The sequence below is a fragment of the Sander lucioperca genome, chromosome 10, assembly GCF_008315115.2.
Source record: "Sander lucioperca isolate FBNREF2018 chromosome 10, SLUC_FBN_1.2, whole genome shotgun sequence".
NCBI lineage: Eukaryota > Metazoa > Chordata > Actinopteri > Perciformes > Percidae > Sander > Sander lucioperca.
The window spans coordinates 21,440,990-21,455,627 of NC_050182.1; the positions used below are offsets into that span (position 1 = coordinate 21,440,990).

General features: G+C 41.8%; 1 protein-coding gene across 1 annotated transcript in view; it reads right to left on the minus strand.

Annotated features, from left to right (window-relative positions):
• zfpm2a (zinc finger protein, FOG family member 2a) overlaps positions 1–14,638 on the minus strand; it is a 143,288-nt gene that overhangs the window by 69,632 nt on the left and 59,018 nt on the right. The window contains exon 4 of the mRNA XM_036006174.1: positions 8,750–8,874. Coding sequence (XP_035862067.1) covers positions 8,750–8,874 — 125 coding nt within the window. The remainder of the gene's footprint in view (positions 1–8,749; positions 8,875–14,638) is intronic.

Sequence of the window (14,638 nt, forward strand, 5' to 3'; positions counted from 1 at the left end):
AAAATACAACAAATGGCTTGTTGAATTTAAAACAAATGAAAGGAAGTCCTTGTTTTTTACATTCTTTTAAAGACAAATTGAACATTATATTGAATATGAAAGGCACCACTAAAAAAGAGAATGACAGTTATATTTTAAAGTGCATTTTTCTACTGATATTGTCTTCTATCTTGTATCCTGACATGTCACAGCCTTTCACATTGTGTACATTGCGGCAGTTGATATTGCGATGACGATAAAAACAAAAACAACAATATGTTGTGCAGCCCTACATGTTATTACAGAAAAAAGTTAATACTTCTATAGTGTGAAATCTGCTGAATAATGTGTATTATCTAAATAAGGAAGGAAGGCATTTTTAGCAGTTGTAAATTATCTCAGAAATTTAAATTCTAACAAATGATGTTGTGTTTCCAACATACGATACAGAAGCTGCATTTTCACAACAACAAATCTGTGTGCAACCAAATCAGATTTGGATAGAACAAGACATTACTTCAGGGCACAAAACAGGAAGAAAGGTAGTGGTGGAAGACATATTCAGATCCTAAATGTAACAATGCAAAGATGCAAATAAAATACTCCTCATTACAAGTTACAGTCCTGCATTCAAAATCCTTCCTAAGAATAGAAGTAATATCAGCTCAATATACATAAAGTGTCAAAGTAAAAGTACTCATTCTCCAGAACAATTGCCATTCTGAGTCTTATTATGATTTACTACATTACAAGGTTTAAATTAAAACTTTACAATTACATTGTATTTAAAAAGTTCATAATTAGTAACTATAGCTGTCTGATTTATGTAGCAATACACACAGTGTAGTGATATTTCCTACCGAAATAAAAGTGTAAAGTAGCATAAAGGTGCTTTTAATTTGGAGAAAGAAAACGTGGTAGAGGAGTGAAAGGACATTAAAAAATGTTTAATTTGTTTATCTTGTATTTTAAGGGGATAAAAAGAAAAGCTTTGATCCTTGTGATCATGCAGGAACATGGACTTCATTTTGAGAAAATACTGCAACTATCACTGGTTTAAATTTCAGAACCATCAGCTGTGATTATAAGAAGAAAATTATGTATTTGTAGATACAAGTGTGACACTCACTACTCAAAAAACCCAACATTAAATACTGAATGATGCTTCAGATGGTCCCCATCTTTATATTTGTGTGGATCTAGTCACTGTATCCTTGGCATGTTGGAGGAAACCATGCAGCCATTACAGGGAGCACAAAGCAAATCAGTGAGTCCTGCTCTACTTATCAGGGGACCTGCCATATCAGTTTGGGTAGTTGTGTTGTGATGTAAGGACAGCAAAATGTCAGGTTCACTTGTAGATCAAGTCAACCATGCATTATCTCTCAAACAGTGGAGCTCGGCTGTGGCCATAATAGCTCTGACTAGCTGACTGACTGACTGCTTCACGGCTAATACATGGAGCTGTGGGTGGCAATGACTTTCAGCCATGCACACAGAAACTTGGGAAATAAATGTATATAAGCAATACAGAGAGAGTTTTTTTTCTTGCCGTAGCCTGCAATCCATTATCAATTTGACTCACAAACATACATCAATATCATGTTGATCTGTGTTAAAAAGCCCAAATTTAAAGGGCTACTTCAGTGGCATTTGCTTTGATGTTTCCCCCTTTTAATGTATAAGAACATGAAAACCACCGATAATGCCGTCAATAAATATATATGGATGACACTGAGCAAGGGAAAGCAGGCCAGATAATTAGCATTTTACCCATCTGAAGAGACCCCAGCCCTGATATTGGTTTAAACCCAAGAAATAATTGATGCATGCAATCACAAATTGGTTCTCCGCCTAAAATTTGGGCCCATTATTTCATTAGATGAAGCCACATTCTTTGTGCCAAAATTATTTGTGTGTCCAACACAGAAATTCAAATCCTGTTAGTCCTGATAATGTCTGGCGTTTGCAAACCGTATCCAAGACAGTGTGACTTACAGATAGAAAGCACCGGCCACCTTTAAATGCAAACATAAATCAAAAGTGTTTCAAACTGTTTTTTTTTTTTTAGTTTAATGGTGTGTTTGTGCGTTTGCATGGATATTTCAGGATGTGTATGTGTGTGTGTGTGTGTGTGTGTGTGTGTGTGTGTGTGTGTGTGTGTGTGTGTGTTTGTGTGTCATTTAGTAGCTATGCAACAGAGAGGTCCTATCCTGGGGTGCCTTCTTGCATATGTAATTGGATGTTACTGTAAATAATTGCCTGGGCATGTGCCAGTGTGATGATGGCGATGATTTGTGTGTGTGTCGGCTCATGTGTGACTGTATGTGTGTAGAACATGTGTGCATCATTCTGTACGTATGTGTGTGTGTGTGTGTGTGTGTGTGTGTGTGTGTGTGTGTGTGTGTGTGTGTGTGTGTGTGTGCGAGCGCATCTGCCCCATCCGTACTCCACTCTCAAGTCCCACTGATTCTCCTTTCCAGCCATGTTGAATCCTCTTTTCCTTATCAGGCGAGCCCAGGCCTGCATCAGGCTCTCCTTGCTATGACAGAGGCTACAACAATAGGCCTGCGATACCGCTGCTTAGCGCTGCGTTTCGGAGGGGAAACCTGCCACGGGCGCAGATTAACTACAACACACACACGCACACACACACACACAAAATAGATTGCAGCCTCCAAAACAAAACATTTTTCAGAATGCCTCCTCTTGATTAATGAAGCAATGACAAGAAGAAAAATATAATTTCTGAAACAGAAAAATCCGCCACCACTTGTTAAAGTTTAGGGGTAGCTAACAATAAACATATTGGAGGGAGAGAGTGGGCAAAAAAGGGGTGAGATAAATGGCTTGAGTGATGGGCTGAATAATTTCTGGAGCATTTTTTTGGGTTGCACAGGCCCATATTCCTACCCTTGTACTAAATTACACAATAATCACACTCCATCAGTTGACAGCCTCTGCCTCTCTCTCTGTCCCAGGTGAAAATTAGGACAGTATCTTGACATTTTCGCTCTTCTGTAGTCTACAAGCTAAAGCTCTCTGTTCACAGCCAAAAACAGCAACACAGTCTGCGCACGCACGCTGAGGCGCTCGCGCATGCCCTCCCACACATGCACAGAAACTACAGTGTGACCCAAAACACACACACTCAAGTGCACACACAGTACATTCAAAGACGCAGACACATTGTGCACATGTGCAAGCACACAGGCTTTTAATAGCTATGTTCTCATGCACACTTCAGCTAAAATATGAATTCTTTACCCTCCTTCATTGTGAGAACACTAGTAGATTAACAAATAATTCATCAAGGGTTCATTTTGTGTCTTAAACAATTCCAAACAACATCATTTGTGTTTTACTTAAACACACTACATATTCCATCTAGCAAACATACAGCTTGACACAGTATTATTATGACTATGATGACTTTGGATTCAAAGGTAATAAAAATGATTTCATGTTAAGACTGAATTAGTTATTATACTTTATTAGCCTATAGCGCTTGTTGACTTATATTTTGCCCTTGCAACCTTCCAAATCCTTGCCTTTGTTTCAGGAGATTACAGAAGTAGATTTGTTTCATCATAAACCTATGCTCACAGCAAATGTAGCTCATACACAACAAGAACATTAAGATGCACGATAAGATAAAAAAAAAATATTGCCTGGTAGATCTTAATCTGGAATTAAGCAGGTCTTATGCTTTACAATTATCATGTCATTTGCACGTAAAGGCCCTCAAAACACTTACAGACCAGAATTCTATTGAATCCAGGCTCATTACAGTGCACCTTGACTAAGCCCCGGTAATTAGCATTGGTAAGGCATTGTACAAGAGGCGGCAACACCCTCATCAACACACATTTACAACAGAGCTCTAAATCTGCTGCTCATTAATAGCTCGCCTCCCAATCAATTATTAACACCTACAATGGAGGCCAGGCTCACCGGGGCCAGGCCTCTTACTCCAGGCAAAGCATGGGCTGCCTTCTCCTCCCGGTTCTGTCCAGCATGGGTAATTACCGCTTTTAAAGACACCTGCTACTCAATAGCTTCGACCCAGACTGTTAATTTAGCCCCCTCGATTGCAGACATTTATGTCTGAGTGTCACTATTAATTTGCGTTAATTTGGAGCGTGTGAGGAAGCCGGGCGGAGGCGTTGTCGGCAGCCGGCTGAATGTGCTCGTCGCTCACCTGCGCCGGCGCTGAGGCTGTAATTGGAGTCTAATGGTCTGATTGATCAGTGAGAGAAGTGAGGGATGAGACGGCGTTCTGGCAGCTCCATCAGTCAGACAGAGAGGAGAGGAGAGGACGAGGACGAGGAACAGAGCAGAGGAAGCGACTGCATAGCACCACAACCACAACTCTTGGCTCCTTCCATTATTTCTAGATGTTTTCTGCTCTCTTGTTTTTTTGTCTTGCTGCCTGTTGCTTTGAGCCCCCACTTCTTTGCCTCACTTGCTGCAAAGTGCTCTAACCCGGTCCAGTTACTCAGTTTTCATTTGAGACTCTCTGGTCTTCTGTTTCTCCGATTTAGGCCCGGTTTGCTGACTTAGCAACATCTTGTTCTGCTGTTGTCTTCAAGAAATATTACATGTGGAAACTATGTGGGAAAAATATATTAAGTGTATTCATTTTTTAGTCTATATATGATCTTACAATGATAAAGAATGCATAAAAATACCACAGTTTGGCCAGGAGTATGAGCTGCCCAATACAGCGCAATGTGAATGTGTTGACAGCTCTGCAACAGCAATAACTATAACTCCAGTGCCTCATGCCAAGCTGAGCCCCTGGGGTCTACAAACCTGCCACGGCCGACCCATCAGCTGTGAAATCTGCTTTCCTCCTTGATAAACGGTCGAGATGTGACCCTATCTCTGTCCTGCAGATGCCCAGATTTCCTGTCATGCTTTTTCCCCTCTGTTTTTTCCTGCTTCCTCTCTCTCTCTCTCCCCCGTCTCTCTCTTTTCATTCTTTCTTTTTTAAGCTTTATACCTCTCTTTCCAGGCCTGTCTGGACAACTGCATGTAACGCTCTATTCACTGGTCTTTCTCAGCATCATCCATCACTCCGGTCAGCCACTGAGGCCTGTCGACCGCCAGCAGCCAGCCCACATCGGCTCCCACACCACAGCACATACAGCTAGGCTATAACTAGTAACCCCCCCCCAATCCGCCAGCCGGACCTTACACACTCAGCTCCTAAACGGCGCTGCTTGTGCCCAAAGTGCTGCTCATGTCCACTTTAATGCAAAGGCTGCTTAAATTCACTATATTTTCATTATTTAGTGTAAAGCCACTTTAAGGAGACATTACACTCAAGTCCCTCTCTGGGCGTGATGCCAAGGATTGAGAAACGGACCTATGCACCGTATGCGGCGGCTCGAGCAAAAATAGCCTGACCTCTAAAAAGTCATATCTTAAATGACGTGCGCGGATGAAGGGATAAAATATGTTTGATTTCAGAGAGGGCATATCAATATCTCACCAGCGGGTCATGTGTTTCAGGCATTGGGAGAGGTGTCACTCCTGCCATTTACCTGGCTGCCTTCGGGTAATTCATTCACCTCTGTGGTTTCGAAAAATCTAAGAGAGTAAAAGGAGATTTAATAGTGTGTGGAGGTCACACTTCATAAGAATGACTGAGAGTGCCTCCTAGCTGAGGTACAGACCCATGAAGCAATGAGCCTTTATTTCTACCTCAAACGCTTTCTCCCGCCTACTGACCCTGCTCTGCAGCTCTGGCTGCCCTGACATGCATCAAAACTAGCCGCCCCTTTTTTTTTCCTTCTTCTTCTTTATTCTCTCCTCACTCTCACATTTGTTATTTCAACTTTTCCCTCTTTCCCTCTCCAGGTGAGGCGTCAGGGTTTCTCCCTGTCTCGATGTGTCAGTGTTTGAAGATTTGCACAACTCACTCGCCTCCCACTGAAATAACTGAGATAAATGCAGCAACACATTAACGATGCTGCCAGCGGCTGCATGTTTAACAAGGCAACAGCTCCATAACTAGAGGTTGGATTTAAAAAAAATTAAAAAAAATAAAACTATGCTACTGTAAATGAGCTGATTCCCTCATGGTGTGCAAAAAACAAAAACAACTACAACTGGCATTTTCTGGCTCATGCAAGCGTCTAAGAAACAAAAGTAAAAAAGAAGGCTCAATAAAACAAAACATGCCAGTTGGGTTGACCTAGCCTTTAATGAGCGATAGTGAGAAGCTGCTAACAGCCAGTTCCCCATTCGAGAGATGAAACTTAGGAGAGGAGGAGGGCAAGCAGCAAAGCACTGAGAGGGCCCCCAGGAGAATAGACACACATGAGATCCTTAAAGGCAATATGCCAAAGCTTCTTCCTCGGCTTTTAATTGCGAGGGAGGTTTGACATATTCCGTAACCCCTCCATAGCCTATTACAGGTGATGACCAGCACCTGCTCGCTAAAAAAAAAAAAAAAAAACCTGAGGAAAGTAGTGATGAATTCCTCAGAGGGCAGTTAGTTAAGAACGTATCACTCTTGCCAAGAGCAACAATCAGTTTATGCATCTAGTTCAGCAGGTGGTGTGAGGAATCGGTAAAGTTTCCATCTGTGAGAAGCACCAAACAAGCATTCACTGTACATGACATCACTTGGTGAGTCTGCTGGGTCATTTTTAGGGGACCGTTGAAGGTTGGCATTGGACGCCTTTCAGGGAAATTAATGCAGAGATTGCTGGAGAAATATATGGAGTGTTTTATTTTGGAAGGCAACTTGAGGTGTTGCTCTGTCAAATCACTTTTCCGCCCAAGGATAACTGGCTTTACCCTGAGAGAAGCCATATTTCATGGCTATAATATGGCCTGAGTTATTGAAAGCCACTGATGACTTCAAAACCATGAGTGGAGCTTAGAAAACAGTCAAAACTGCTCCGAAAAATGATTTAATAAAGTTATGCGTCTAAGGAATCTAGGAAAAACGTCGGGGAGGGCCTCTGAGTCCAAAATCCTCATGGACTTTTCCTTATGTTTCTTAACAGGATGAGTGTGAGCTTGGTTACAATTTTAATAGGAATTTCTTAATTAATCCGAATGCAGAATGGAATGTCAAACCCATGGAGGGCTTGTCACTCCAGCAGAGCAGCAGGTCAACACAAGCCTCTGCTGGGATCTTTGAAACAAGTGATATAAAGCTGCTGTGTGCAGGGTAACATCAAAAATCATGGATTGGGACTTTTCAATTGAGCCTGGACTGAGCTCAAAATCCACCAATTAATGTGTTTTGTCATAAAATATGCAGATTAAATGGTTAAAACGAATGCACTTCAAAGGCTTTGTTGGGAGGCAGTTGGATCCCAAAAGAGCCACCTCAATAGGTTTGAATGTCAGGGGAATAGACATTAATATGGTCTTTAGATGTCAGACTTTCTGGTAATCGCGTTGCCATGGCTGCTAAAGTCAAAGTTTGACCAAATAAAGCTCACTTTAGTCCAAACAACAAACACTTTTTTAAAACCTGGACCCTGTTTTCCTGTTTTTGTGTCTAAGTGACTGATGGGAACAACAATCTTTGACAGTGGTCCAGTAATAAACGAGATCACTGCAGTCAGCAGTGGTGAAACAAGCTACAATGTAATGTAATATCATTGTCCCATCATTCCCATCATTGTCCGGCTTGTATTAACCTTCACAGAAGTGCTCGTTTTGGCACTGACAGGCTCAGATTAATATTCTAAATAGGAATTCTGCCAAATTCCAAGATTCCAACTTTGAAACATTGCAAAGATTCAAACAATGCTTTGACACTACAATGCCCAAACATGTCTTCATTCTGTCTCATATTGATTATTGCAATGCAATTTTCACTTGCTTTCACTCAGTTTTGTACAGCTTGTACACAATACGGGGGTCAAATAATTACCCCTGTTTTAGCTTTTTTACTCTGGCTGCCTGTTTAAACGCTGCTGACGTATAACACATTGCATGACCAGGCACTGAGCTACATTGCTTAACTGTTAAGTCCGTACTAACCTGACCTGAGATCCGGATAAGATTTGTTTAGCTGAGTCTGGGTCCTCTTACTGAAGCTCTATATTATTATATCTAGTCATTTCTATACTGAAAAATACTTTGCGCATCTACAACATGAGACAGGTGCGTCGGAGGGGAACAAGCAGGTCAAAATTTGCAAAGAAAACTCCTGCACACTGTCTAATTTGTAAAAAATATATAAAGTTTAATAATAGGCAACGTTTCGGTACTGGACCATCTTCAGGAAAAGGACTCGTTGTGTTTATTGTTATATTTTTCCTCTATCTATTAATGGATAAGGTACCAGCAGGTTTTGGAAATATGCCTAAATATGAATGCTCTACATATTTTTTTTGTGTGGATTCATTATACAGAAATTGACATCCATCTACTATAGATTGCTCTGGTATGATATATATATATATATATTTTTTTTTTATGGTTACTATAGAGGGGTTGTATTGAAGTTTAAGTTCTATCAATAGTAATGGATATGTGAATGAATGTTATGAACCTCCTACAAAAGATGGCTTCTCATGATGTAAACACCATTTGCCTGAAGATGGTCTAGTACCAAAACGTTGTCTATTATCAAACTTTATATATTTTTTGCAAGTTAGACAGTGTGCGGGAGTTTTCTTTGCATCTAGTCATTTCTATCCATTTGTTTCAAAACGGTCTTGTTGTGGTTGGCTAATATTACAGTGGTACCCTAAAATTAGGAAAGATGCAGTAGTTGACCAAAACAAGGACATACCAGTGCAGTGCTGTCAGTGTTCATCTCGATCTTCCCATCGAAGGGTCCCCATGTTGTCCCCACAGGGAGCTGCTGCCGGCTGTGGATCCGACGCTCGCCATCTTTAAGGAACCCATCCAGCTCCCCTAAAAGACACACCACAACCCAAAGCAGTCAGCCATATAGTGCTCTATTTAGCACACAGGTTCCACATCAAATCACGCTGACGTTCATTCATTGTCCTTTCCCCTCAACCCCTACATGTGCAATCGCGTTATTGCCTCGGAGTCCCGCAGTGAACAGTGAAGGTTAAAGCCAAGCTTTTTCAAAATGGATAAGCAAATCAAGCGAGCACCCATCTGATGGTGTTCCTCAAACACATGGTGCGCTAACCTTACTTGAAAGGTGTCTTGTGTTGAGATAATCTCTGTGAGACAGCGCAGGCTCGCTGGCTGGCGAGAGCAGCTAGTGGCAGGCCTATTTCTGTTGCTCCAGGAAGACTGGGCCCTTGTTAGTGCTGTGCAGAGCTCCAGTTAATTAACAGTGAAACCGGATAGCACTGTAAGAACTACCGGTGCTCACCTCCCTGTCACCCCTGCCCACTATCTTATCTCTTAGATTCAGTGTACTTTTTCGGGATGGTGATTAATCAAATAGTTATGATAAACCCCATGGCAGGACATGACATAGTTTACCAGAGAGGATGTTTCCCTGTGTGTGTGTGTGTGTGTGTGTGTGTGTGTGTGTGTGTGTGTGTGTGTGTGTGTGTGTGTGTGTGTGCATGTGTGTGTGTGCGTGTGTGTGTGCATGTGTGTGTGTGCGTGTGTGCATGTGTGTGTGCGTGTGTGCGTGCGTGTGTGTGTCGCAAAGGGAAAGTTCTCAACTTTACATTTCCGACAGCCGGTTGCCTTGACAACCCTGATAAGTCGTGTTAAAGGAAATGTGGTGATTCAGACATCTGTAGCTACAAGTTCTATCTGATTTTATAAACTTTGTCGACACAAGAAGTTCCACAAACTCAAACAAAGGACGTTTTTATCAGGACTGAGTCCTGTTTTAGGCTTTCATTATGTGTGACCGTGTGATCGTTGGACTGATCTCTGGGAGGTCAGAGAAATCGGGGCCAGCTACAGAACATCATTATTCTGAGATCTTCCAACAGAAGGACTGACACTTTAGCAGGAAGCCAACCTGCCGACTATATATTATCTAGCCAGGCCAAATAATCTTAATGTATTATTATTCAAACAAACTCTACATGAGTTGTTAACATTGTGTCTTTTAACCTATTTGTTCACACATGTGGCTAATAGTTATTCAGGGCATTCGGTTCATGCTGAATGGGCTGAAGTGATCACTGAACTTTCTGATGCGTGTGTGGTATAATGACCTATTCAGCCCTGTTCTACTGTGTAAATATCAGCCGTGTATCTGCGGCACGCTATTGTGTCCGTCTGTTGTGCTAATATGGAAATGTGCGCTTATGTGCTCCTTTGCATGCATAAACATATTCGGAACATCAGGCTAGTCTTATTACCCGCTACAAACAATGCCTTGCTGATCATCATACAGTACTCCATCGGTGGTGGTCACTACAATAAAAAGCTAAATGTCACTCATAATAAAAAATTCCCTTCAACTCTCTGTTAGGTAGATACAAACCATGACCAAACTGTGCAAAACCAACACATGGTCTAAACATTAAATTATATTTTTCAGAGAAAATACAGACACAGTTTTGGAGTAATCCAAAAAATTAGATAATCTGGAGAGCGTGATCTCATTCTTTCTTTCACTCTGTCTCCCCTCACGTGTGCCTGCTGTTGCATGCTGTCTTCCTGGTGCTGCAGTGGAAGGTGGGTAAGCTCATTACAGAGAAATAATTAAACATTGGTGCACAGCTGGTCGTCATCACTGAGAGCAACAGCCACCGCTTGATGCATTCTGTTTGTCCTCAGATAAGACCCACGGCCTTTAACCACTTGGATGCAAGTTCCTGTTTAGCCCCGCTTGACAAACAGCACAAGCCATCCTCAGCCAACGATTCTGATTCCTTTTCTTTTACCCTTTTCTTTCTTTTTATTGGTGGGATGCTTGGAGTAAAAAGGGAGTAATGGGTAGTGTAAGTGCAAGAAGAGGGGGGAAAACGGGGCTACGATTCAATTTGTGCGGTTTGTGGTCCACCATGTTTGGGTGCCAGTTGTGTGCATCTCACACCAAATGTTGCCTGAGGACCTTGGCTCACAGATGGCTTGTCACATCTGTTGCAGATACTGGTGGAAGATCTCCACAAAAACACCCGTGGAAGAATAATGAGTTCCCTTCATGCACTGTCTCTATGTTCTTTATGAGCATTTATATGACAGGTTTAGTAATATTGCAAAAAATATACTGACAGATGTGTTCTGTTACCAAATGGGCTACTGGCAATTTTATAATTATGACTGCAACAACTTTTGATGTCATAGTGATAATTTCATTTCATAAAGCCCCAAAATCCCAACTCTACGACAGACTGAACCAAGAGGAAAGCTCATGATGGGCTATGAAGAGGTTTAACGAACCCAGCGCCTGTTTTCTGTCTTCAACGCTTCTCATCATCCAATTCTCAAATGCCACACACTTGGCAAAACAGAGCTCATGATGTGGCTCAAGATCCGTACCCCCTTTCCTCCAAATCCCAACCAACCCCTCTCCGCCACCTTCACCCTCTGCACCCCCTCAACCACCGCCTACCCCCTATGGCCCCACCCCCTCCTTCGATAAGATCATCATCTGTCGCTAGACTCTAGGGTCTGTTCCTGCACTCCACAGATACTTGGCAGACCAATGAATGTCCCTTTGTGTGGAGAGATCCTCCTCAGATAGCACCCAAGATGCTCCACGCTGGCATCTGTTTGTTTTTTTAATGTGCGTGTGTGTGTCCTGTCTTTCTTTTTCTGTTATGGTTTAGAGGAATAGGGAACCTCATCTCTCTTCAATGGCATACGACTGCATACTAATGAGTTTCTCAGTGGCAGGGTGCCAGCCTAGTATGATTTAAAGAATAAATGGGCATAGAATGTTGACAGCCAGGGACCCTAAAAGAGGTGACCTACCACTTTTTACTTTTAAATAATATTATTAGATGTAATAAAACCCACTCAACAAACCATAACATACAATTTTCCCACTGGTTTGGGTTGAAAAAGTTATCTTAGTCATCACATGTATTTTTTGTACCTCGTCATTCATTATTAGCTATATGATGTTTATGCTTATTGATATATTCAAACCCAGGACATGTTTTGTATGGCTGCACCATACAATCCAATGGAAAAATTCTACGTAGATGATTTTTGTGCATCATTTTATACATATTTCCCCGAAAGTTTGGTATTTTGGACATAGATGGTATCTTTGGAAACATTGGGATCTCCACTGGGATTTAACACTATGTCCTGTAGATCTGAACAAATATAAAGGATATAGGATAAAGTTGATATCAAGGCTGTGTTTTTCATTTTTAAAAGGTAAAAAACACTTGTCTTTTAATCAAAATGCTATAATTTCCAAGCAGGTTTGATTTAAGACTGCAACTGAAATATTCCTGAAGTGTAAGCCTGAATTTTCTTAATGTAATTTCTGGCCCGGAGTAAGTTCTCTGCTAATGGTCAGAGATGATAAATGACATCATCAACCTGCTACTGTAGATTAACATTTGTTAAAGCAATGGATCTGTTTGAGCTATTTTCAACATGAATTTGACTTCTCTAACTAGTTCAAAGAACCAAGTTCAAGGAAAAAAATGTGCCTACGGCACAAAATAAAAACCTTGATTGCTGACCGAGCTCATGGTTTACTTACAGCTTTTTCCAGTTATCTTAAGCATATTACCAGTAAGGGCGGATGTTATGGGGAAACAAAGAAGGACAAGAGTAGAGACAAGTGGGAAAATATGCCTGAGCTTCAAAAGGCAGACGATCCCCTTTTGATATCCTTTGAATCAAAGCAAATAAATGTCTGCTGTTCAAAGTTCAATAACCTGTGCGTGGCAATTCACAGATGTCCTACTGAATCCCAGTCATCTCTACTGACAGGCTGTGTTATAGAGCCAGTAAATGGGCTATAAATTAATATACCATGAGAGAGGCATATGGGGTGAAATGGAATGTACTGTATCGGTTCAACAAAAGGTGCCACATCTTTAAAGCAGATATGTGATATGAAATTTTACAGCTGAAGGAGAAATGTCACAGAGCTTTGATAAGAGAGCGATGAACTTTCTCCCCCCCCACCCACCCAAACCGCTATTATCAGGGTCCCAGTGAGCAAAATGCATCATTTATAACCTACAGCCCACACTATTATCTCTGAGAAAGACGCTTGTTTTAAAACAGTGAAGGACCCCCCACCACCAGCAGCGCCCCCTCATCTCCTCCTCACCCTCCCCACCCTCCTCCAACCCGCCCTCACCCACCTAGATGTGGTTGCTTCTGGCCCTGAACAGCAGGTTGACCGTTTGCTGAAGAGCAAGTTTCCAGGCAACCACATGAGTTTGGCCACATGGGGAGGAGAGGGGTGGGGTGATTTAGTAGCGGGATTCACCCCTTCAGGTCAGGCTTGTTTTCAGGCTGTGGAGGGCTTGGGGGGAAAGAGTTAAACAAGCCAAAAGGATTAGGGCATTTTAGCTGTGACACACACGGGCTGAGCAGGGGGTGGGGTTGGAGGGGGTCCCTTTGGATGGAGGACTCCCACACTGTTGTTGTAGAAGGACCCAATAATGCCTGCAAAGTATTGTTTTCAAAGACACAGCTAGCAATACAGGTGTTTCAGCCCCATTGCCAGACAAGAATATCGATATTGGACACTTGTGAAAAATGAAATGCTAATGCTGTTAAAAACTTTGTGTGAAAGCAAACGCAAACATTTTGGGAATTGCGCTCATTCTCTTTCTAGTTGAGAGTAAGAAAGGAAGAGCGATACCACTCTGTCCCTTTAATTCCTAGCTACAGCTAGCAGCTGGTTAGCTTATTTTAGCATAATGAAGGAAAATAATTTCCCCCTGGGATTATTAAAGTAATTCTGATTCTGATTCTGATTCTGATTCTGATAATGACTGGAAACAGGGGGAAACAGCTAGAGTAGCCCTGACCAGACATAACAAAGTCAGCTCTAAAGCTCACTAATTACGGAAATCTCTCTCTTTTATTTATTTATTTCTTACAAAAACCAAAGTATAAAAATGATAATCTACCTTTTTACAGGTTACGTAGTAAACTGTTTCTTGTCTCTGAGCAGTAACTTGCTAGATTATCTGCTGGTTGCCTAGCAATGGCTCCTAGCAAGAAATATTTTGGCACATAACCCTCCAAAAATGGGGGATTGTTTTGGTTTTACACTGCAGTTATTGTACATGCCAAAATGTAGCATGTCAATTAGTAAGCTTTGATGGTGCTGGTGGAGCTAACTGTTTCCCGTTTCCTGTTTCCAGTCTTTGTGCTAAGCTAACCTAACTGGCTGCTGGCTGTGGCCTTATATTTAACGGGCAGATAAGAGAGTGGTATCAATCTTCTCATCTAACTCTCTGCCAGAGAGCAAACACTATTCCTTTAATGAAAAGGCAAACCTTATTTGCAGGTGTGTGACCAGACTGTGACGTGCTCAGATGCGCTACATGCCCATCCACCTCGATCTCAACACACTTGCTTTCGGCCTCGCTACATATTCAGCACATTGCATTGGCAAAGAACGTAGGCAGTGGACGGAAATCGGGAGGTGTGGAATCGTCCAATGTGGACGTCATTCCTATGGATACTGGACTCAGTGTTTATGGGGAACCCACTAACTTACTGTGCCAATGACCGTCTTTGAATTTGAACTTCAGTAATTCAAGTGATAAAGAACTGAGAAAGTTTAGCTGCACATACA